The sequence below is a fragment of the Centruroides vittatus genome, unplaced genomic scaffold, assembly GCF_030686945.1.
Source record: "Centruroides vittatus isolate TY-2023 unplaced genomic scaffold, ASM3068694v2 contig_983, whole genome shotgun sequence".
Lineage (NCBI taxonomy): Eukaryota > Metazoa > Arthropoda > Arachnida > Scorpiones > Buthidae > Centruroides > Centruroides vittatus.
The window spans coordinates 665,279-692,384 of record NW_027122654.1 but is presented as its reverse complement, the minus strand read 5'-3'; the positions used below and the strand labels follow the sequence as shown (position 1 = coordinate 692,384).

General features: G+C 29.6%; 1 protein-coding gene across 1 annotated transcript in view; it reads left to right on the top strand.

Moving 5' to 3' along the window:
- The window catches only part of LOC136985972 (agrin-like), a 139,987-nt gene that overhangs the window by 37,364 nt on the left and 75,517 nt on the right, over window positions 1-27,106 (top strand). Inside the window, exon 2 of the mRNA XM_067283391.1 lies at window positions 7,822-7,857. Within this exon, the coding sequence (XP_067139492.1) occupies window positions 7,822-7,857 (36 nt within the window). The remainder of the gene's footprint in view (window positions 1-7,821; window positions 7,858-27,106) is intronic.

The window sequence follows — 27,106 nt, the reverse complement described above, 5'->3', positions numbered from 1 at the left end:
AGCTTATGAACGTCTCTTCAATTTCCACTTTTCTCATTAACGATTGAAGGAGAAGAAGACGGAGAGATGTCATTTGGATAAAGTGAAGCATCTCAGGTATGTATACGTAATGGATGATATCATTAGTAATCCTTTAAACGTTTATGGATCTCGGATCGTTTAGAACGTTAATAAGTACATCTCGTGTAAACTATTCATAGTTGAAACAAACGAGTTAGCTTAGTAGGAGCGCCAAGTTTCCATGTGTAATAAAGCCGAAACACAACGTTTATCGGTAAGGGAGCATGCTACTGTAATTCCACGCTAGAGAAAACTTTGATATTGTAAATAGTAAAGTCATATATGTTTTACGGTGATGCAATATTCTGGGTTTTGATAAGAGCCTTGAAGCTGCAGAAATTTGATAAGAGCCAAACCTACAGTTTCACCTGTATCCTGGCAATATCCCTGGGTGATATCACTGTTTCTCTCTAGAGTGCACCTGTTCAACACGTTTCCATTTTACCAAATTTATATAAGGTTGTTCTGAACCATTTGTAACGAATTGGTTTATGCTTGGTTTGGTTTAGTTATATATATATATTTTTTCTTCCTCCTCATCCTCCGCCTCCTTCTCCGACATTCTGTTTTAAAGTATTCTTTATCATTTTTCTAGCTTAAAATTAAGAGAATTTTAAAATTTCGATAAGTTAATTAACCGTGTTAATTCTGTATTTTTATTTATTTATTTTCTACAAATTTTAAGAAGAGAAAAAAAAACGTAGAAAAAAAACAGGGGGGAAGAAAAAGCTAAAATTGATTTTACGTCTACCTTATTTAGCATCTTGGATAAATATGGATCGAGTTCTCTCGTACAATTCTATTATCCTCTCTTGCATTATCGATTATCAAAAAGGGTAATTTAATTACCAGAAATGCTTCCTTATATAAAATTAACCAATATTTCTTTTCGCATTTTTTTCCTATTTTCATTTTTCTTTATAAATTTCCGTTGATGCTCTAGTGCTATCCTCCTCCGCATCATCTCTCTCTCTCTCTTTTCCTGCATCCTCACGTGCATGTTTTAAGTAGAATTAAAGAGGAATATAGTTTATGTGTCCAAGATGATTTATGAGGGCAGAAATGGCTATTAGAAGAAGCAAAGCAGAACATGAGTATGGGATTTATCCTCAGAGAGTGTCGTGTTCGAATCTAGCTAACGTGACAGACTACCTGCGGTTTGTGACACTTCCACTTTTCCCAGATGTCTTCTGTTCTGCCAATTGATTGCATCCTGCTAAAGAAAAACCCATTCTAGCTACACAGACAGAAAAAAAGAAGAAGAAAAATTAAACGACATATCTTCACCATAAAACTTTCTAAATTAAAAAGTTACAATTGCTTTATATATATATATATATACACGTCTAGGACACCCTTCATTTTCTACAATATATATTTTTAAATTCTCAATGTAAATCTCACTTAGAAGTTAAGTAAATTTTTAAGAAAAAAAAATATTAAAAAATACGATAAAAATTCTAAAAACAGCAATTTTTATAAAGTTATAGAAACAAGGAAAGTATCATTTCTCTTGGCTTCGATCTAGAACATGATATATTTAAATCTCGAGAGTGAAAGATGACTTTTGAAATTTGAATCCCTCTAAATTTTACAGTGATCATTTCCTCTGTTTTCAGAAAGCAGATCGAACTGACACTTCTGTGGATGGTACCTTTTTTTCCTTTCTTCTCTTCTTCCTCTTTTCAAAAATACAGTAGAGATGGAATCTTCCCACAGAAGCTGAACGTACTTTTACCTTATACCCTATATTGCTATCCTCCTCCTCTTCGTTTTTTCTTCCCCTTCTTGTTCTTCTTGTTTTTTGTTGACCGGCTGTTCAATAAATAAGACCGCATATTGAAGACTTAATAAAACATCCAATATCCAGTAAAATTTTTAAGAATATCTCTTGGAAAGAATCGCCTCCTAAAGTTGTTATACATAAAAATTGCTGAATAGTATCTTATAAAAGTTGATGAAGTCGGACTTACTTAAATTGCTTAGAGTTTTCTTCTATAATAAATGCAGTTTTTTTTCTTTTATGTAATATTATATATATATATACAGATTTTAAAATGATTTTTACTATATTTCAAAGTAGAATAAAAATTTTATTAATGTATTATATAAAGACGTAAAGGTAAATAGATATTTTTACAATGGGTAATCTTGGAAAAATTGCTGTTTTTCTATGACAATTTCTTGATTAAACGATCAGCTAAACTGTCACCAGAACGGAGTTACTGCTCCTCTTTCTCTCACTCCCTTCCCTTCACCTTCTTCTAAAGTTTAAATTACCAAGAAAGGATGGACCGAAAAAACTGTATAGAGGGGAAAAAAAGGTAGAGAATAGAATCTCCGATATCGGATTTTTGATTTGGAAACGTAATATATATGTATATTTGAAAACTTCTATTCCAACGCAAGCAAGATCTAGAATTACATAAATCCTATTTTCTCTTGTTTATTCTTTTCTTTTTTTTCTTAGAAACAGAAAAAAGAAAACTGAGAGAAAGAAAAACATGAATAATAGAAATTGTAATCTCCTTTATACTTTGACACTTTATCTATCTTAATAAAAGATCTCACATAAAATATGTTCAAAACGTAATGTGCTGCAAACTAACGCTTACAATGAATTGAAGCGTGAAGAAATTCAATACCGAGTGTAGAAGGTTAGATTAATATGTCCATATGTTAAATATAGATTCAAGAAAGTATATACAGTGCATACTGTACGCTCTTTTATTGCTACTTATCATTTGTTAACGTTTATATGGCCAGATATTGGTACAATAACTGCATTTTTATGAGATGGAAGCGAACTTACTCTCTTAATTTCTAGCTCTAGTTAAGCTTAGTTGTTAGTTATGCTTCGTGTTTACCTATATTGTACTGAACTATTACAGTGTATCACTTGATATCTTCTGTAATTATACCTATTGTATTGCTAGGTAACCGTATTAAACTATGTAGAAGTGTTATATACACATTTATATCGTTTAATTACTGAAATTCCCCTATTGTAAGATAAAACTAAATGTTATTGAATGTCCTGTATTGAATCTTATTACTAGATATTATTTATTTAATGCATATACGCGCTTTATACTGTTTATACTCGGTTTATATTCGCTTATATGTTTCCGGATATCACATGCACTGTATAGATATGTCTAATTATGTGATAGATTTATAAACCAATAAATGTAACCTTAAATGATATATTATTTGATATATTTTGGGCTCTTGACGTCCCTAAGGCTAGATTTATTGCTGTGCTTTTATATAACAGAATCTTCCCCTACGCTAAATAATGATACATGTAAAAATGTGAGGTCCTAAGCTGCAGTTTGTGTAGCTTATAACAAATCCGCACTAGCAGTCATGCTTTGTAATGCTTGTAAAATATAAGTTATTCGTCGCAACGGAGATATTCTTTGATTGGTTAATTTCAAATCAATTATACGAATAAATACGCCAATGAAATCAACAATTTTCGATAATTGTTTAAAAGCTATCAATTATTCTCCAACGAACCGCTTATGTTTATAGAAACTACTTTTATTTAATTTTATCACTTTTAAACATTTATTAAAGCTAATATAAATAATTTAAAGTTAAATAAGGAAACTTTTTTACTATCAGTAAACATATTGACTTTATTTTTTTCTAACGTTTAAACGTTAAATATGCAAAATGCACGTTTGTGTATTTACTTACACATTGCTTATCGGGAAAAAGAACTGTTAAAAGCCTATCTTTCGACATATCTAAGAAGAATTCTAATTGAATCTCCTATCGAGTTTTCATCCGTTAATTCGAAGATTGTATTTTATTACCGCGCGCAAGTTACTCTGTTAATAAAATTCAAACAGTGGAAATTATCTCTAGCAATTTTATCAAGAATAGAGACCGGATGAACGAAAAAAAATAACAGGAACCTGGATATTTTGTTTAAGGTTGTGTAAGTCAACGTGATTTTCATGTAAAACGCTCGTATCCTTACGTAATGAATCGATTCAATTAAAAAAAAAATACTTTTCCCTATTATAATTCTACCCGAAAAAGTTTTTATTAAGAAAAAAATTTGCTTTTATATCCTTCTATATTATCAAACTTTTAGAATTTTAATACACTTTTTCCTGTTTTGTAAAATTATCCATTTTCTTCCCCCTCATCCTCAGATCGCGCGATGAGCAGTTCGGTAATCGAGTCACGATTCGTTATTCTAAAGAGAAAATTTGAGATGTGTTGAAAAATTTTTCACTGATGAATATCACCAAAAATTCAAAGAAAGAAAGTAATTTAAATTTCCCCTCCAAAAAAAATTATTAATTCTTAAAGAGCAAACTTTTAATATAGCGCATCCATGAGATGAGAGAGATAAGATCCATTGCAATCAATTGGTAAACTGGAGACTTTTTTCTTTAATATCTAAAATATAAACTTATTTATATGAAAAAGTAATAGAAAATACTTTAGAAACATGTAAAATTTATACTCTTCAGCTAATTCTTTTATCCAAGGACGAGGGAAATCCATTGCAGTCAATTGGTGAATTCAAGATTTCTACTTTAATAAAGATTTCTGAGCTAAAAGAATAATAAAAAAACAAAAAACTCACTTATATTTTTTTTAAAAAACTTTATAAACATGAAAAATTTCCACTCTAGAGCTAATTTCTATATCCATGGACGAGGGAGATCCACTGCAATCAATTGATGAACTCAAGAAGATTTCTTCTTTAATTTTTAAACTAAAATATAAACTCACTTATATATAAAAAAATAATAGAAAATACTTTAGAAACACGTAAAATTTCTACTCTTTAGCTAATTTTTACCTGGTAATAGAGAAGAAAAGCGATAAAAATCGATAAAGAGTTTGCGACATGCAAATGCTCGCCATTAATCACTGTAGAGGAGAAAGGGCTTTGCTACCAACTAGTCAAACCGTTCTCGCAATTAATATCGACTAGTCTAGAACTGGCATAATTATTGCTGAAGGTTTTTCAAAGTCTCACAGGGAAGTTGGGTCGATGGTTGTTGCAATTGCAACCCTACAGAATGTAGTGGACTGTACCGAATTTAACGAAAATTGCTAGAGTCGAACAGAAATTAATTCCCTGCTTGCCAAAAGCATACAAGATTCGTTGACAGCTTCTGTCAGATCGGCCTGTTTCCACGTCTTGTTTAGACAAATAAACGTCATTGACTCCATTTCTGTCCTCCGTGACGTAACATTGCTTTAAGTCTTTCATATCTTAGCTTTTAATTAAAACTAAGAGTAAAGATTCGGTGGATAATTTTCTAAGGTTTCAATTAACACCATTTTCCACTTTATCTCCTCCTTCTTTTTCTTTCTACCCCTTTCCAACTGCTTTAATAAAGTGGATTTGGTTATTGCGAGTATAGACTTTTTCTTGTGTTTCTCTCTCTTTTTTCACTCTTCGCCCCCCTTCTCGAACTAAATTAATTAAATAATTGTTTGATGGGATTATCTTTTAATTAATTTGCTAATTATTATTAAAATTCGGCTAATTTTTTTAAAATTTAAAACACCAAAATGTGTTTTAAACGTGTCTTGCTTAATGCACAGATAACTCGAAATAGCTTCACTCCTATCGATTTAACTGAAAAATTGGTGAAACTTTTTTAGTTTCTGGTGTATATTTAAAACTATAAAACTCCATTTTTATTATTTTTTAATTATATTAGAGTTAAAATATGTAATTTTTTAAAAAAATAATTTAAACTTATAAATGTTTCGATTTTAAAGGGAAATATATCGAAATGTTCTCAATTTTTATTGATTTCATAACCGAAAAAACTCTACTGATTTTAGTAGTTTTTCGGCAATTTTTTGCGGAAAAAACCACTAAATCCTACTAAAAAATTTGATCTAGATTCTCGTCTATAAATCATAGTTTAAGTATTTGGAGTTTATGCAACGTGATTTTTCAAAACTCAAACTGAATAAATAAGCCTGTAAACGTTTCTGAAAGGACATAATTTTCTACTAGATGCAATTCCTTTCCATGCTAAAAATTAATGAAGTGGTCAGTATATTTTCTCATAAAATTTTCCATATTTTCAGCTGTAAAATCTTTAATAATTAACAACTATAAATATAGTTTAAAGTAGTAAACACGCTTTAAATCTATTCTACTCTATATCCAGCAAAAAACATTATATAAATCGATTGTATCTACTGTTCGATTTTAATAGTACTTTTTATAATAAAAAAATATATCTTTAAAGCTCTTCTTTTTGGATTTTCAACAGAAAATATACCTTTATTGGTTTTATTTTATCTTCTCCAAAATCACTCTTGTAGCATCCTCATCATATAAGATCATTATTTAAGTGTGATTTTAGAGGTTGCGTTTATGATTATTTTGATAATGTTAGATTTATAAATTAATTTTTGATTAATTCAACATATAAAGTGGTCCAATATGTGTTTCTTTTGTGTATTCTATGTATATTTGTGCATGCAAATTTGGGTTTAGAATCCCTTGTCTTTTACAAAGTTTGTGCAGAAATATAATCATTTTGATGTAATTATTATAAGCAACACATATCAATGATTAAATGACTTTTGGGCTATCCTGTATATATAAATCTTTCAGGTGAAATTTATAAAAGTCTTATCTGGTGAAAGGATGCTCGAGATTTTAAATAGCAAATCAACAGTTTCTGATGGAAATTTATAGAGTTAAATATAATAAAATCTACTTAAATTCATTTTATATGATCTAATAAACTTTTTAGTAGGCCTTTTATCATTTCTTAACCGCAAGAACCCGCAGAATATAATTTTGTAGACCAATAAAACTCGTATAGCTTCCTGATGAAGTACACTCGAGAATTGTATTGAAGTTTATAATAAATTTAGCGGTTTTTTTCCTTGATTTTTCTTTTTAGTTAAAGATTAGCATCGAATCTCTTTGTGTTGTAGAAATGTGGAGATGTATTTAACATAACTGAATAAGAAAGTGGAAGAAAGAAAAGGAAGAGAAAGGAAGAAATGCAATGTAAAGAAAGTCAAAACTGTCAAATACCTGACGTTTTCAAATTCGGTAATGTGTGTATAGTGTGATTGTTATCAGTAGCTAACCACACGAGATGAGGAAACGTGATTTTATAGAGGTTGGTATAGAAAAATCCCTCGAAACTACATCCAGAAGAAGTGCTCTTATCTTTTTTTTTCTGCTGTCTCTTTTCCGGTCTTTTATTCGCGTAAGGAGCTCTTCTACTACAAATGCAGTTCTGAAGTGAGAAAAGAGATCAGTTTGGAGTTCTCTTATATTAGCTTTACCCTCCTTTTTTTATATTCCTCTTTTATTATAAGCGAAAGAAAAAAAATAAACCATCACCTCCATCGATAATTCAATACTTTACATCATTACGGTTATTATATAATGGCCTAGGAACATGTTTTTTTTAAATATTTATACGTTTAAATTCGTAAGTTTTATTACGTTATAGCTTATTTATGTAAGAATTTAAAGAGATGAATAAGGAAAGTTAAAGAAGAATGCGGTTGAATGAGTTATTTCTTTGTAAAAAAAAGAGTGAAAGCTACACCAATAAAACCCTGAGGTAGTATTGGGTTACAAAATTAATGACATGTTTATGTTAAAAACGCATTTAAGCAAACAAGTTGATAGAAAAGGGAGAATTTTTTAAAGAAAAACCTTCTTTACTTTCGATATTTTCAATAAAAGAAGTGCTTTTTTATATCTTAGAATATAATTTCTCTCTTCTTTTTCAGATGCACCTCAGAAGAGCAGACCTCCTGTCCGCGAAAGTAAGTGTTCCTTTTCTCTTTTCTGTATCGTATGACTTAGTAACTGAAAAAAATGCATGTTTCTGGACTGATTAAATGTTTTCTGGTCTCGAAACACCTGCTATACATAGCATTGGGCATTCTAGATTTCTAAAGTAGATTACCACTCAACTTAACTGACATGTTTATCGATTTTCCAGATCAATAAATACTTATAGCGGTTGTTTGTATTATAAAACAGTAGAAAACGTTTCTTTTCATCATTCATACTTTAAAAAAAATTAAGAAAAAAGTGTACTTATCGAACAATTGTCATAGGAAGAGCAGAGTGGTAAGCGCCATTAAGTTAGAAATTTTTGTGTAAATTTGTATAAAAATCTAAATATATCTAACTGTATTTGTGTATAGAAAATGTTGGTAATATTTTCCAGGGGTTTTGCTTTAACGTCTTCACCTCAGATGCTGTATACAACACGCACATAAATGCCTGGAGGTGAGATATTGCCCTTTACTATTGCCTAGCTCCTCCGCCATTCGTGTCACCTTCCTTGTAAACAGTTTGTAGACTCAGCCAGCGTACAAAATCCTTAACCAACAAATACTAAGAGAGGGTAGAGGTTGAAGAATGGATAGTTCCGAGCAGTTGATTGCCTCCATATATTCTCATTCGCCCTGTCTGTGGATTAGTCCATTGTCGTTGCCATTCGCGACTCCTTCTTGACGTGCGTTACTCTTAAGATGTTTTCTTCCACACAACTAATTTACAGGTAGACATAAATTATAAACGTTCCCTGCAATTGTTTTCCAGGCATTTCTATCTCCCAGCCTCTGTTAATAATTATTATTTTTTTAAGGTAATTACCTAGAAGATTTTTCTTACGTTAGGTGCAAAAATGGCGCTCTTTAAACACCTCGAATAAATTTTACTTTGTGTAAATAGGGTAATAAAAGATAGACTTTCATCAGTTGTGAGCGATTATGATGTTATAAATGAGAAAAAGAAAAATTTCTGAGGATTTTCTGCAAGACAGGAAACAGCCGTTAAGATACGTAACATAAGTCAGGCTTCATTTCCAGGCTTATCTCTAGGAAAATTATCGGAATGCAAAGTTATAACGGCAAACCGAATAATTAACTTTGCCAAATTAAATATACATCATTAATCTAAATTATAATAATTATTTTTGGTTATATCGTCGGTAACCGAACGACTAAGATTGCAAATGATGTTAAAACGCTTCGTCTCCGCTCCAGATGATATGTGATGGATCCTTTAAGTAAACCTCCGCCCAAAATATTACATTTTAAAACTTGGGAAGAGGTTGATAGGGTTCAATGGTATCTTCATGCACGTTAAACACACACAAACCAGCTCCGCCCTCAGCACTAGATAGCGATTAAGCAGAGGGTAATTTCTAACTCTTCCCTAATTGCCGCGGACTGCTAGGGGGGTTGGAAGGGGCCAGAAAGATCATTTCCGCCTTTTCGTAAATGGAAAACCCCATCTGAGCTTTAATCAGTCACTGTGGTGTCCTGCTCGGGGAGAGAAAAACGTTCCTTCTTTTTTTATATTCTTTTATCTTCTGTTCCTTCTAATTATAATTAGGAGATACGTCCCAATTTTTTTAACTTTTTTTTCTTTTTTACATGTGCAAAACCTTCGTCTTTTTATGTACAGAACGTATGCATATTCATATATACTTATCCACCCTACCTATATAAATAAACATCCTGTTTATTCTTATGTATGGGATAGCTCATCTTAGTCTTTCCTCCTCCAGAATCTGCTTAGAAAACCGTTTGATTTCACACATTCTGTCCTTTTTTACGACTAAATTGATGCTTTTTACATTCTTCTTTCACTTCTCTTCACAATTTTATGTGTCACCATAAAGGTTAAACCTAAAATAAAAATAGGAAACAAGTACTTTTTAAATTTTATTAAGAAAGTGGAAGAACGTTAAACAAACAATTTTGGGGAATTTTAGGGAATTTACACTCATAAATCGTACAGAAAGATGACAGTAGATAATCACAGATTACACTAAATCAATGAGCAAATTAAATTACATATTAAACAAGCTTTAACACCTATAGATTTAACAACGATTGCGAATTTGTGTAGGAGCGAATAAGCAAAATTTAATGAAGTTCCAAGTAAATTTATGCAATCTTTACATCAGAAATCATTCGTAAAACCTTCCGTAGACGGTAAAGAACTCTTCCTGTATAATATAATCGGATTTAACGTTAATTACCTCGTAATAAACAAAGAAAAAAATGGCGGTAGAGTTTAAAAATGCCATTGACGACGGCGTAAAAATACGCTGTTGAAAGTTCAAGTTAAATTTCATTGTAGAGAAAGAAAACATTTTGGGTGACACTACGTTGTAAAGAAGTCAGCAAGTAAGCTATTGAGGGTTTAAAGTAAATTTCCTTACAAATTGTAGAGGAAGAAGTGCTATCGATGATTCCAACTGACCGGACACGTGAGTGGGTAATTGCTCACATTTACTGACAGTGTCGACATTGTACAACTCATGGACAAGTACTTACCCACTCTATTTCTTCCATTTAGCGAATAAATGGACGGTCACATCTGGATGGCAATCCGCCTTTCCACTGTCGTTCCTGACCACTGTGCAACCCTTCGCTTTCGCTTGGTTGCTTTCAATCTTTGTAAGAACGTCATGTTCTATGTTGACGCCTGTATAGTTACAGATATCGCCATTATTTTTCTTTACTTAGATGGGTTACGGCTTAACCGTAACGACGTTGTAACCATAATTAATGCACACGCAACCCTCCTACAACGAGATTTTCATTAAGTAAAAGGGTCAATTGTAATCCACCAAAAAGTACATTTTCGGATTAAAAAGATAGCATAGAAAAATCTTAATAACTTAAAAATCATTGGAGCATCGAAGAAGGGATAATCAAAGTACGTCTCGATTCAATTCATTTAAGCGCTTGATAATTAAAGAAGCAACGTAGCAAATCTTGCTTCATGATGATATGATTAAAAGTTGATCAGCCTTAGGCATTTGCCATCCAATTATAATATCTAACAACTAGTAGAAGACTTAAAAGTAGGGATGCCTTCGGGCACAAAAACAACTGAACTGCTAACTACACTAAGTTCAAGCAATGCAATAGGAATAAAGTATACAGCAAGATCGTGTTCTGTATAAAAGTTAAAGCCTTTGACATCTTTAAAAATTTATTATTCTTAAAATTTTCCTATATTTAAGTTAGCTTTTGAGACGTTTAAAAAATTCTCCATGGCTCTTCCTCTTCCTCTACCTCCTCTTCTTTTTTTTCTCTCTTCTCCTATTAAACAATATTCCGTTTCACAAGTCAAAATTTGAATTTCATGACAAATTTTTTAATTATATCGCTACAATATTTATTCTCTTTCTCTTATTTCAACTGATAAATATGCAACAGCATTAAAATAGAAGGATTTGCAAGAGGGAATATGGACTTTTAATCAATGTATTTCTGTGCTTGGATATTTGATGACAAGTTTTGAAAGCTGTTCCAGTTTATCTTTAAAATTATTGCTTTAAATAATTTTTTTAAAATTGTAACAGTATATCCTGTGATTAAAATGTTTATTTTTAAAAATATTTCTTTCCTAAAAATTTGGAAAATATTTATAAATGGCTTTAAAGAAAATAACGAAGAGGATGCGGATGAGATAAAGATGCTGGGTTTATAAAGCGAGATACATTAAGTAGAGCATTATAAGTAGGAAAAAAATGCATTTAGAAATGTTTATGTAGTGATTTTAAGAGTAAAAATTATATTTAAAATGAAAATAGAGAGATTTACACGAAGATGTTGCAGCATTAAAAATAAGAAAATGATGAGGATGCTTAACAAGAATTTGTGGAGAATTTGCACAATTCTTGGCAAAGTACTGCTTTGTACTTAATCGCCGAGATTTAATAAAGTAATATATTCGTTTTAAATGTTTTAAAAAATAACATTTTATTAAAATATTCTATTCAAAAGTGAATCCTCCATATATAATCGTGACTCTATAAACTGAAAGTATAATCGAGGTGTAAATATTCAAAAAAATGTTTTGTGAGATAAAAATAATAATTTTAATTCAAAAAATATTTAAGGAATGATATTAGCAGAGTGTATAAGAGTGTAAAGTGTAAGCGTGCAATTGAAAGTTAGTGTAAGCGTGTGAAGATCACTTCAAAGTCGAACTATGGCTTCATCAAACTGAAAATATATGATTATATAGCTTAATTAAGTTACAAATATTCATACAAACTTTATATAATACGAAAAAATAATAATTTAATTCAAAATTATAGAAGGAATTATAATAGAAGAAAGTGTAGAAAGGGAACAAGGGTAGCAAGTTAGCAATTGAAAGTTATATAGAATTAATGTATCTTACATAGTTCCATGCTATATTTGATTGAAAATACATGATATTTTTATATAATTTAGTATAAATATTCAAAACAAGGCTATATAATACGAAAAGAAATGTATACAGGTTAGTGTATAGGAGGAACAACACGGTGGCAAGTGAGTTGACGTTCGAAAGCTGTATAGAGTTAGTGTATCTCGCATAGTCTACTGGTTCTATTTCCTTGAAAATACGAGATAATTGAGTACAGATATTCAAAATAAGGCTTTATAACATGGAAAAAAATTGTATAGACCTAAAGTTTAGTGTATAGGAGTAGGAACAACGTTAGAAACCGAGTTGACAATTGAAAGTTGGTATAAGTGATGGAAAAGCACTTCAAACCAGCAAAGCTATTAAAACCGAATGGCAAAAGAGCAGATGTGCAACATATAAAGTAAAATCGTTTCTGTCTCGATTCTCTCTCCCTCTTTCTATACATATATATAGCACGCATGAAGAATTGCATTTCCCACAGGAATGTTTAAAAAGGATTAGGTATTTTTATTGACGTCGAAGACTTTTACAGGTCTCTTTTCATGCTTCATAAAATCGGAACGAATCTATACAGACGGGTTAGAAAACTATCGAAGTTACAAAATAACTTTTTTAAGAATTGGGTTAATTGAAGAAAATATCATTTCAGATTTTCTATATCCTGTTTATAACAACGTACAAGAATACGAATTGAGGTTAAGTGACTTGGTGTGTGTGTGTGTGTAATTTTAAAAAATTAGGTTAAGGTTATTATAAAATTGGATAATTCTACTCTACAAATTTATAAATATTAAAGAGAGAGAACCGAAAGAGGAATCACTAAATCGATGATGGAATAAAAACGTTTCTACATGTTATATATGTTGTATATCATAAATTTTGTATATTGAACGTTGTTTAAAAACATTTTCCTGTATAAAAACGACAGCAGGTGTGTTTTATACAACATTTTACACAAAAAAAAAATCCATTCCGACTCAAGAATAAATGCCAATATTTCATTATCCAATCCACGTTTTTTATATGCCGTGTTTTTAAATTAAAATATTTTAAAAAACAGCTCAAAATTAAGGTAAAAAAATTGTATATTTTATACAAATTTTTTCCTGTTTCTTCGCCTGTGAAAACGTTTTTAATTTCCGTAATGATTTATTGAAAATGGTGTTTTGTAGTAGATAAAATGCTCGGCTTGTTATTACTACTACAGCAATAAAGATTGCTATCTTTTCTTAGATTGGAAAGATTAAACAATTATAGTAATAGACGTTTAACCTAGTTTAGGACATATTGAGTTAAAGTGAATGAATGCTTTCATATGACGAAGAAAGAAAAGATGAAAATTGAGGAGTTTTTTTTAGTTTCCTTTACATGTTTATGTAGAAAATTACAGTTTAAACTCGTTCTAACAAAACGTAGATATTTTCAGGCCAATGAATAATGTTTTTAACACATAAGAATACAGAAAATGTGTAATTTTAATGTGGAAAAGCTCTTATTTGTATTCAAAGTGAAGCAGATATACAGTACATGGCGTTTTTTTCAGATTAATGTATGATTTTAATGTATAAAAATGTCGAAATTGTCAAGATAAAGGTGAAAATTGAATAATTTTTTAGCTTTTCTGTTGCTTAAACATGTTTAAAATAGGATAAATATATGCAGAGCGGAGAGTAGAATGTCTTTTTTAATACATACGGTACCAAAATGTAGAGAAAATAGTAGAAATTTTATAATTTTTTCGGGTTTATTTTTACGTTAAAAGTTCGGGAAAAACAGTAAATATTTGTAAATATTAAAAAATGTATACTTTAATGTTTGTGTATATGTTTATGTTACAAAACTAAACAGTTGAACATAGTTAGGACATAATTAGTGCAGAGAATTTCCTTTAAAAATAACTCTAGTCCGTTGACTCTATCGAATTACTGCATGAGACGTTTCACTCTACAGTAACGTGATACATTTTCTCTGTTTTATTGGATAAATTTAATATATTTTTTATCATCTTTAGTAAATTTATAGGCTCTATAAGGTGTTAAATTTTAAAAAAAATAAATATTTTATATTCTATATTGGAGAAAAGCCTCTAGACTTTTCGGCATTATCATTGGAAACTATCCAAGAAAATAGTCTGCATTCTAAATTTTGCTAAATAATTACATTTTTTAAATAATAATTTCATAAAATGATATTTAATCGATAATTTATTTTGAGTATTGATGTCATAGAAACCTTATAATTGTCACGTGGATGCGGAGAGTTAATGCTTGTCATATGTTTATCAGTTATGCCCTGAATTTGAAAATATGTGCAAATTTACGTGTGTAAAGTTGACTAATTTTATTACCAATATATTCCATTTTCTTACAGTCTGTACGTAGAATGTATAAGATATGCTTTACATAAACTGGAACTAGAAATAAACGTAAACATCTTTTCCCCTTACAAAGCATAAGGGAAGAACTCAAGAAAGATTCTATCACTTTGTATGGGAGGGAAGAGTTATATGCTATATATAGAAGATTATATGTACTCTGTATGGAGTAAAGAAGAGTTATATTGTATATAGAGAATCTATAAAGAAGGGAGGAAGGAAGAGTTTACATTCTTCTGTAAGAGTTTCCAGTTTGTATGGAATGTGTGGATTTTTTTAACGTCTTTGATGTATTTCATGCTACGAAAAATATGCACTTTTGTGTGCCGTATAAAGAAAAAAACCGCTTAAATGTAGCAGAATTACATTTAACTCATTTTATAGCCACTTGCGTTAAAAACGCGAAAAAAAGAAGCAAACACGAGGATAACTTTTTAACCCCGCTTATAACACTTATATACACCAAGAAAAATAGCAATAACATATCGTGAATGTAGAGTAGAAGCCATATCAATAGTGGAGAGAGTGTATTAACGTGCAAGAAAGCGCACCCCAATTTATTAAGGTCATTCGATGCAGCGTATGAATCTTCGACCTCGTCGGAATATTACACTCTGTCGAATTTCGAACAAACCCAAGACATTAAGTACTCTTTAGCCTTCTTTACTCAACGTAGTGTTAAAGCGACTTGACAAACTGGAGACTCACTACTTTATGACCTCTATCCAGACCCCATTAAGTATAATCGACCGCCGGGGGGGACTAATCTCGGGGTCACAGCTGCACTCTGTAACCCACCATCTGGCGAATAGAAGGGAAAATAGATGACACATTGACTAGAAGGTTTCACAACAATAGCAACTTTTCCTAAACTCCATTACCTCCCGGTAATCTTTGATCGTAAAATGTTTAAACAGTATGTTTGCTAGTAAATCATGACTTTATACAAATTTTTTTCTGCACGTTTCCTCCATCTTAACCTCCCTCACTTTATAATCTCTCGCTCTATATATATATATATATTAAATTTGTGACGTCTCCAAAAATAATTAAGTCTTCCTAAATATTGATTTATGTAGTAACAAAGATCTATGTATATATACCTTCTTGTTTTATTGAGTTTTATTATAATTTAATAGGTGTAAATGCTTAATTTGTATGCTGTAAAAAGTAAATTAGATGGTGTAATTATGTTTATTGCCTTTAAACTTTTACTATTAAGATAAATAGCCGAAAAATTAATCCATTCGTTAAAAGAGTAAATTTGTTTAAGGATAAACGTGATGCAAACGTACCTAACTGACAATCTTTCTCACCCCTCCTCACATTTTAAGTAGGGAATAAAAATTCAGAACAGTTTTATAATAAAAGAAACTTCGCTTCTGACATCTTAGAAGAGAAACATGTAGTTGGGATATAAAACATTCACATGCAAATATCATGGTAATTTCATCTTTCATGTTGAACACATCCAACTGTAACAAGAAACGTTTATCCAGACTCACTCCACTTTCTTCACGTCTACTTATTTGAAATACTGCACTAACGACTTGATTTCTGACGTATAATAAATTTATCTCTCGACATAAATCTCTCTCTTTTTCTTATTTAAACTTTTTCTTTTCTACACTTAAAAGTTAAAATATTTTCTGCAGTTATGTTCGAATATTCTAACCAATGTTCAAGGTGTGAAGATAATTTGTTATACTCTTAATCCATTAAATAAATGATCGTATGTGCGGTATGAATCATGATGTAATTCTTAAAATGTTGACTGTTTTTAAACATAAATCTTTAACTTTCGATAAATTATCATTAATCGTTGATATCTCGGACAGGCAGATGTTTTATTTTAATAATAACACACGTTCGGTTTTTCCATGTTTTTATAATGTTCATCTTTATTTTTCAAGTGGAAACTTTGTTTGTTTCGCTTTATCTTAATGTCAAATTATGTTTCGACCCTTCACAACACCTTAACTTCTTTCATATATTTTAAAATTTATTACTTTTATCTGCCTTTGTTCAAACAAACATAGGATAACTTATAATTCGTTCTAATGTTAAACTCTACTCTACTCAACTTGTGTACTTTTAATGCTGTGTATAACCAGTCTGGATGCTCAAATTGCATTAAATATATCATAAATAATTAATTAAAAGAAAAATAAATTGTAAAATAATTTTTAACAGGGATTAAAAGTTATCTATCCGCATCACTACAAAGAGCATCTCATCCGCATCACTTTCTAGTGATGCGGATGAGATGCACATCTTTATAGGATCATTTCTTTTCTATACTACTATTTTATTCTTTCTTCAGAGCAATAATCATATAAATCAGTTTATATATAAATTTTCTTCTTAATTTAATATTTTCGCTGTATGATCAATTGCATAAGATTTAATTAGATTTAATTATCAGTGATTAATTAAGGTATTAAATATAATTCTATTATAATGCCTCTCGTCAGAATATTTATTACAGTAGTTATTTTCTATAAAACTATAGAAGTCTGCAATTTTTTATGAATTCATAAAGTGATTTTTTCAATTACTTTGAGTGTATTTACTATGTACAACTATTTCAATAATTTATACTTATGAACAAATTAATGTTAGTTATACGTATATACGTGATTAGATATGTATAAAATTAATTTAAAAATTATAATAATGTATGAGGAGTTCTATCTTTCATGAATTTTGAGGAAAACGTTAAAAAAATTTGTCATTTTTCTCGATTTCTTAAAGGTAAAATGCTTGGAAAGTTTTTATGAAGTAGAGAATAAAAATAATATATAGAATATAATACTTCTATAACCTTATCTCTGTTCATTTAGGTGATCTTCACTTCCTAAATAACATAAATAAATCAAAATAATCAAAATAGAAAGCAAAGAAAGCGAATTATCTTTTCAAAAATCCCACATCTTAAGCTCATTTTGGATATCTTTTGTTATCGTCTACAGAATCAAATCATCATTCTCATAAGCCCCAACGGAGTATATTGAATCTTGTTTCTCTTCTATACTTTCTTTACAGAAACAAGAAAAAAGTGTTTCCTTCCTATCTCATTTTCCCTTACTCTAATTTAATCTTTTTAAAATTCCCTACAGACCAAAAATTCCTTTTATAAACTCCTTTTAAAATTTCGTTATGTTTCTGCATCCTACAACAGCCAGTTATATTATAGAAACGAAGAAGGGAAATTTCACTTAACAGCAAAAATCATCAGAGAATAAAGGGGAAAAAACGAAGATAAAAATTATATATTACGCTGCCTAATAAGTTAACACATTGGGGTGTTACCCTTCACCAAAAGTAATTAATAGATAAGTCTGAAAGTCACCACGTCTCATTCTCTGCCCTCTTTTTTTCAATACAGAAAACATCGTCGTAAATCACCAGTGGCTTAAGAAGCCATATATAAATTCCTTATGAGAATGCACGACACCACAAGGGGAAGAGGAAAATAAAAAAAGGATACAGGAAAAGTTTCTCAACAATCATTCAAAGCAGTTAGTAGATGATGTATGTGACTCCAGAACTGAATCTTGGGTGTTGGACAGAATATCAGATCCATAGGAAAGAAAGGAGGAAGAAAAAGAAAATGAAAGAAGAAAAAAATCACATCCAATCTCCTTGCATGGACGTTTAAAAAAATATAAAAAATGTATATAAAAAAGTGCACGAGGGGGGACAGCTTTACTAAATACTTTCCACCGTTTCTACTTTGACACTGACTAATGGTGCATCGGAGATCATAGCAAAAGCTAATGGCCAAAACGTCATTTTGTCCTGTTCAATTCTATTTCGGTGCAAGTCGTTTTCTTTAATTAAACCCATTGTACGGAAGTCGTCAGTACCCCCCGAAAATATTTTTCGCTCTGCAATTTATAGTTACGATCAATTACTAAACTGCTTGTAACCTATTCTCGGTGCGGTTTTGTAATACTTTTATGTCTCTTCCTTCCCCTTTTTTCTAGTTTTAAAAAAGTGAGTATTATATATTCTTTCATAGAAAAAAATAATCTTATATGTGATTCTAGTAGAAGTACTTTGGAGAAGATTTATTTCTTTTGACTTCGTGATATGCACATTACATTGATGACTTCACGTTTTTCGTAAATGCTTTTGTCTCTTATGGGCTTTATAATTCTGTAGTCCTCCAGAGGACTATCCTCTATGCGAACATTATGTTTGAAAGAAAATAGATTGATTCCCCTGCTGGTAATTAATTTTTAAAAATTAAAAAAATACAGTGTTTTATGTTGCAAAAAATGCGTTAATTTACAAACTGCAATGGGCATTTATTTAATAATCTCTAAGGGATATCGAACCGTGAACGAATCACGTGATTAAGCTTCCATTTTCGGCATAAAGTCCGGAAATTTACGCATGAATTCGGCTCTATAACTGTGTCGTGCGTTAAAATATTCATAATAATAGCTCGTGTGATGTCATTCTTGCGCTGTAATTGTGGAAATGTTAACTTTTATAACTTAAAATACTTCGCGTTGTTGTGGTTTCCATATAAAGTTAACCCCTAGGAGTGTGATTTTTTTCGGTATTGTTTTATGCAGAGTGCACTTGTATAATAAGATAATAGCAATTTAGGGATTTTACTGATGCACCGTAAATCATTCTTCATTGTTCTCCTTTCTGTTACGTTTCTCTCTTAGTTATTGTTATAATAGCATCGCTCAGGACTTCTTTTTTAATGGTATCCAGTTAGTTTAAAAGCTGGCTTACAAACCAATTAAGGTTTTTGAAAGATTTTTTACTTCAGGTTATGTTCTTTAATGCTATAAAAGTGATGAACGACCTCAAAAAAATTTTCCTAACTTTAATGTGGAGATGTTAATAATAAAGAAATTTACAAAAATATCATTTTTCAAATTGATTTCACACAAAAAATAAATATTAATTTACTAATCTTTAACTTTATTTACTTCTTTATATTTATAATTAATAATCTGATTAAATTTTAAAACATTAATACAAAAATATTTTAAATTAATCCGGGATGAAGTTACGTCTAAGTATCCTCTCTCCTTCTCCTCTTTAACTAAACAAATTTAAACTTGTAAACAGGAATTATCGAGAAAGAAATTAAATGAATATATTTTTAAGCTATCGTTTTTTATAAATAAAAATTTCTGTTATGATATTTTCGAGAGAAAGCCTTCAATTAATTACGCCATTTTTAGTGTTATCGGTGCTAACAATTTAAGGAAAACTATCGAGTCAATTAGAAGAGCGGAACGAAACTTTCTCTTCTTCTGTTATGCGGGTTGAACAGAGAGAATGCAGAACTGCTTATCTAAACGGTGAGCAAACATTAAACGAGCAAAATTCCACGAATTGGACTGCACGGTAATCCATTAGAGTAAAGATGGCAGAAGCGAAAAACCAGGGGGGTAGGAAAGGACAACTCTGCTACTGATAACCACTTTAATGATCGTGTTAAATAGAATAGGAAAGGAAAAGAATGACGCCCTGTGTGCTTTTTTTTCTTCCAGTTTTATTAGGGAAAAAAAGAAATGGAATTTTGAATATATACTAAGGAAGTCGTTAAGCTACTCTGACGTTCTTACTATCATAGAAACTGCAACGAGACCCATTTTTGGATATATTTAATGTATGATTTTTACTTTAAATGATGTTAAAGTGTTTTAAGTGTGGCATGGTTTATTTATGAGAAATTTTAGCTCTACGTAGGCTGTAATGACGTAAAATACGATTATTAACATGCCCTAAAATCCTTATCTTCTTAACGAAATTAATTGATAAGAACATAAAAATTAGATTTGTATATTATGTAGAACGTATAATTGAAGTGTAAATATATATTTTATATAGGATAAATTAATATAAATAGCGTGTGTAAGAGTAGGAAAATATATTTTTTAATTTTAAAAAATTTGTAAATAGATAAATGATTTAAGATACACTTCCATAGAACTATTAATTAAAATTGCATAAATCATATAATGAAACTGAATATTATAATCGGAAGCGATAATATGAATGAGCATAAATCAAGTATACCAATGAATAATAAATGAACATTGCATCAATAAACATTAATCAAGCATAATTCAAGTGCGTTAATGAATAGTAAATGTACCAATGATGATTGAATGTAACTAAGATGCATTAATCAATATTAAATTTATATAATTCAAATGCATTAATCCCATAATGATTCGAGTAAGTTACGATAAAAACATGGCTCATAGCTGTTGATAAACATTAAATGTATGCAACTGAATGCACTATTAGCATATTTAATAAACATTTAACACTTAAAAAATTGCAGTATTTAAGATTATATCTTCTAATTTTTTTAATTATTTATATCTTACTTTAATTACTTTTATGCAATTTCAGTTAGCGTAGGAAACAATTTAATATAAATCACGCTCATTTATCCGATTCCTCCTCAAGTTTACGAGTAGGTTTGAGTATAATTTCAACACTCGACGACGTTTCCTAATAAAAATATTTAACTTTTCTCGAGTTTTTAATAAATTAAATGGATGAAAAAAGTAAATGAAAGTATCGAAAATTGTTTACCGTATGAGAATAAAGCAAACAAAAACCAATTCGACTAATGACAATAGGTGTTAAAATATCCAAAACAATAGGAAAAGTAATAAAATCAGGATTAAAAAAACAAAGATAAATCAGTTAATTTTACTATAAAAAATCCCTCAGGAGCTACAACATAAATCGTAACCAATTGCTATTGTAATAAAGTATTAGGTTAAACAAAAGGAGCTGATCGACTTTCATACTAAGCTATTTTACTGATGAAAGAGCAATTCTAACAGCAGAAAAAAATAGAAATAAAAATAAAAAAAGCAATCCAAAGTCCAAAGTAAGGAAGCAATATCGCAATACAATAGATCCCAACTCACCTTGGGATACCAGATAATGAAAAGACTGACAAACTTACTAAACAAGCTGTGAGAGCATCAATATAATTGACACGTACAAAACAAATAACGAAATTTACAGAGGAAAAAAAGGCAACATCAAATTAACAAAATTAAACATCAGTAAGACATCGATAATGAAGCTGAAGAAACGTTGAAACGAACTAAATGAACGCGATGAAACGGATGCTCCTTGACTAAAAATTGGTTCCTGGCAAAATTACATGTGATAGAAGTGTATAAAAATTAAAAATTTTGTGTATTTTTTCCTTTATTTACACCTTGCTTGATTTAAGTTAAGGTAAATTTAAGGTTTTTAATGTAAAATTCCGCATAAAACAAGAAGTGTGCCGTGCAAACGAATGAAACGGGTGCTCCTTGACTAAAAGTTGGTTTCTCAACAGTTTCTGTGAGTTATAAATCCACAAAAAATTAAAATTTTGTACATTATTTTCTTAAACTATTAGAGCTTAATGTGAAATTCTGTTCATAAAGTTTACATGCAAAATATCTTAAAAATACCTTAACGTGTTGCATGAAAAATGATTAATAACATTGCAAAAGTTACTTTAAAAATTATTTATTATATATAGATTACTTATTGTTAATTTTTATATTAATAATTTCATAATAATCCCAAGTTCTTTGCCTTTTTGATAGCAAAATAATAGTTAGAATTTAATCATACCGCATTATTTTCTATGTAAAGCCGTCTATTCAACTCCTCTGCTTATGAATAAAAGTTTATTCAATAGTTCCTCACCTTGACTGAAGAAAATTTTGTCCATTATTTATGTATTCTGGACGTATATTGGCTTATGTGCTTTGTTTTCAGAGCATAGAACGAATCCGTGAGTCGTATTCATAGATCGAATGTTTAAGGTTTTATTACCAAAGTTGAATTATTTTAATAATATTTTACTCAAAACTCAAATATAGAACACATCTCTTTGTAGGCATACCCTAGAAAAGTTTATCATTTAATATTTATTTATCCTTAGATATGTATAAATTTATCCATTAGCTGTGACAGAGTTTCATTAATTATGTATCCTAGATATGCTAGATTTATCCATTTAATTTATACCTCGGCTATAAACCGTATAGGTTAATCAGTTAAGTTTGTATCCTAGCTACGCGTGAGACTAATTATGTTTAAGTAAACACTAGTTATGTAGGATTGTGCAGAAAGATAAAATTAAATAGAAATTGCTGCTATGAATATAGGCGGTCCTCTGTGAGATATATATGCTAACACGCGTAAAATGTTTTAAAGATTTATTATTATATTATTATTATTATCGTTTTCTTAACGATAATTGGTTGAAAATTTAAAATTAATACCCCAGTTTTTAAATTTGAAATTTTAAACCAAACACCATTAAGATAATCAAAATTACTAACCAATAAACGTTAGATATTTTAAAATTACGCCTATTTCTGTATATTCGAAATTTTTTAACCAATCATGGTAAAGATGTTTAATTACTATCCAATAAGCGTTTAAAAATTGAAAACGTTTTACTTATTCTAATTTTTTTTAACCAACCATGTTTAAGATAGTCAAATAATTAACCAATGAGCGTTAAATATTTTAAAATTATGCCTATTTTAGTACGTTTGAAATTTTTACACCAATCATTGCCAAGATATTCAAATTAATATCCAATAAACATGAAAAATTTTACAATTGATTTAATATATGACGTCTTATGTTTTGTAGGAACTTTTTTCCTCCTTTATTTTTATTAAATTTCACTCCGTATTCTGATAAAGTAGATAAAAATTACCTAAAAGATTTTTTTAAAGTAGGTTTTAATAAACTTTCCAGCAACATAAATAAACGCATCACGATCTTTACTGCACTTCATTAGTTTTCTAAGATCATTAATCACTCCATAACTCGTAACAGAAATAATAATTAGGCAAAAATCGAGAGAATTACTTTGACATTTCCATCATTATGCTCAATGATGATGGCATGGAGGGGGTATATAACTCGTTTAATAGAGATATTAGGCCGAATAGTTAGAAATGTGGTGAGCTTAATCAGTTAAATGAAGAAAGCAGGTAGAAGTAAATTAATGGTTCCTCCGACGATGTATGTTGATTTACGATTAGAAATTATTAAAAGAGCCGAGTTAAACAAAAGAATGCTCCATTATATAAAGTTCGAAGATAAATTTTACAAGAGAAGTATTAAAAATTATGGTAACGATGGGCGTAGTAAGTAATAAACTACAGCAATCTTTATTATGTTTTATTCTTTTTAAAGCGTAATATAAAGAAATTTACGTTTTAAAATTTATATTATAAAGACCTATATATAATTACTTCCACATTGATCTTTCATGATATATAGGAAATTAAGGAAGATTCCTTTTTTTAAATGTAATTTTCTTTTTATGTATCTGGAATTATCTAAATCCTATGTCTAGACAAAGGGAGCATCCTTCATCCATTTTGAAGTCTAATTCTGAAATCATATCGTTCATATTAATGATAGCAATTTATTTTCCCGTCTAAAATATACAATATTTGTCTTCTAAAAATTTATATTGCTTAATAAACTAAGAGATTTATATTTTCTAATGGTTAATAAAACTGGATAAAGTATTTACTGGCTACAACTAAAGAAAATAATAAATGTTTTTAAATATCGAATTATTCGAGATCATTTAAATAAATTTACTACAAGGATAGCATATTTTATTTTTCTTCTTTTTATTAATAGCATATTTAAAAGTTTTACTTTCTAAAAATTAAAAAAAAAACAAAATTATATTATCAGATGATCGAAGGATGTAACAAAGAAAAGTTAATGTAGAAATAATTATAGACGATAAATTGTATGAGATAATTAAAGCATAATTTACATTTTCTAAACTTTGTATCTATATTTTCTCATCTATAAAACTGTAAAAAAGGAAGAGAATTTGAATTAAATATAATTTAAATATTTAAATTTATCCTTTAAAGAATTAACTTTTAAATACAGGCGTAAGTAATTAAGATTTAAAAATTATTTTTGTAGTTTTATTAACTTAAATTGTTTATAAAATAACAAATTTATAAGGAGTAAATATCAGAATACAAATTATATATTTTGAAATTTATCAAATTATTCAATTTTGTACTAAGTAACGTAGAAGAATATTCGTGCTTCAAGAGATTTTAAATTATTTTTTTTTAAATAATTTTACTGAATTAAAATATGGAAATATTGATTTATTTATGCATAAATATCTTTAGATTTAATTTAATTTTTTAAATAAATTTTTAAAAAAGATATATTAATATTTTCGAAGTTATTCATCGAATATGAAACGGGTCGTCAGATTAAAAAAATCTATTTCTTTTATAATATTTTTATATTTATAAATTTGTTATTAATATTCAGGTAAATATAATTTGGCTGTATTTTTTTACAACTGTTAAAATATATCGAATTAATAGTTTTTGAATTGTGCCCCAGAGAATGAACAATATGCGTGATTAATGAAGTTAAACATTTTTAATAATTTTATCAGAAGACATAATTTAATATTAATAAGCATATGAATAGATAACAATAAACTGTAACTTTTTACAAATTTTTAAATGAATCGAGCAAATATTTTTTTGAGTTGTGCCTTGAGAATGAAAAAGGGCACGTGTCATTAGAATACTTTAAATTTTTTTTTATAATTTTACTTGTGGGTGTAATTCAATGTTGTTTGGTATTTGAAAAGATAACTATAATCTTTAACTTCTTAAAAATTTTTAATTGAATTCGACTAATAGTTTCCGAGTAACACGCCCAAAAACGATGATGTTCGGGAAAACAAAGAAGAAGAGACAGAGAGAGTAAAAAAATCAGAGAGGTTGTTCCATTACAATTAATGTTCTTCAATGCTGGTTAAATCCTAATGGCCGGAAAGTACAAACACTTCGTAGAAACCAGAGGGTGAGCTGACCCACACCAACATAATCGATGGTGTAACCCACCGACCATGAGATCACGATACGATATCTTCAGCGGGATTCCAAATAGAAATGTAGACAAAGGCGTGGAAGCAGCAAAGAAAAATCATCGAAACCATTTTCAGTCACGTGATACAGTGATAATTACCGAGATATAAGTATTCGTTTCTCACAAATGAGGAGTCTAATGGAGGAGCAGTGAATAGTCATGCCTAGTAAATTGGGCAATGGCGTGATATGTTTTGACTGTGACAGCAGACAAATTTAGTATGGATATATATGTATGTGTGTGTGAGGGAGAGAGAGAGAGAGAGGATGGAGAAAGAAAGTTAATTTTTTCTGCTTTCAGACACTTCTGGCAATTCTAAATGAGATTTTTGGATAAGTATTTTAAACGTCAAAAGTTGGAGAATAAAAATTTTAATTGATGATTTAATACCTGAGTAAATGGAAGAATATTTATTATTAATAAATTTAATAAATTCGACTTCTTTATGGTTTTAAATTACTTTCATACATGTATGGTTTTTTTTATCTGTTTGCATAACACCTGTACAACCTGGAATCATGCCAAATTGCCTTGCTTAGCACGTATGGCATTTTTTTTCATAATATAGTGTATCCTAACACCAAAAGATGGCACTATCGGACGTATTAATGTACAGAATTGACATTTTTTATGTAAAGTGTATACACCGACTATTTACTAACGTCTAGTTTAACGCTGTATTTATATAACCCATCCGAAGATCGTTCTGCTCTCCTGTTTATGCCCCATTGCTGTAGTACAGAATAAGCTTGCAACGATAGTGGTTATGGCTTCCAAATACCGTAGAGGACCACTTTATGACACACTAAGATAAGTCTATCCAGAAGTATTCGGAAATCGAACAATTCTTTGAAACAGAAAAAAATGCAATTCCTGTATCAAAGTCTTGATAATTTCTCGATATTTTCACAAATATTTATTCTAGAGTTTAAATATTGTTAGTATTATTAATTTTCTCTAGATTTATATAAATTTTAACTTAATTACGTGCGTATGAAGAGCATGAACTTTGAACGGAGGTTAAACTTGTCACAGATTTTAATTGACAAGGTCATAACCATTCGGAGAGTTTTGTCGTTCTCTAAATGATTAAAAGTTGAAAATAATTATTTAGTAATAATAGAATTAACCAATTGCACCGTAACATGACAAGTAAAAGTGTCAAGGGGTGTGGCTGTGCTACGTGATTATTTTCGTCACCGTCCTTAAACCTAGGAAGCGAGTGAGACACGTTATCTTCCAAATTATACCTTCCACTTTTAATGTCAGTTTTCTATTCAGGTGAGATTAAAACGTCACAATATCCACTTTCTCTTCGTAAAAATCACATAATTAATCAGAAACGTTCATAAAATGTCAATTTATTTCCGTAATGGACAATGATATTTGCCTGAATCCATATTTATAAAAAATGATGGCGCCAATAAAGGTAAACAGATAGAATCTAGATCAAAGTTTCATAAAGAAAAAGCATCAGTATGAACTTATCAGAGATTTTTCTTATTTAT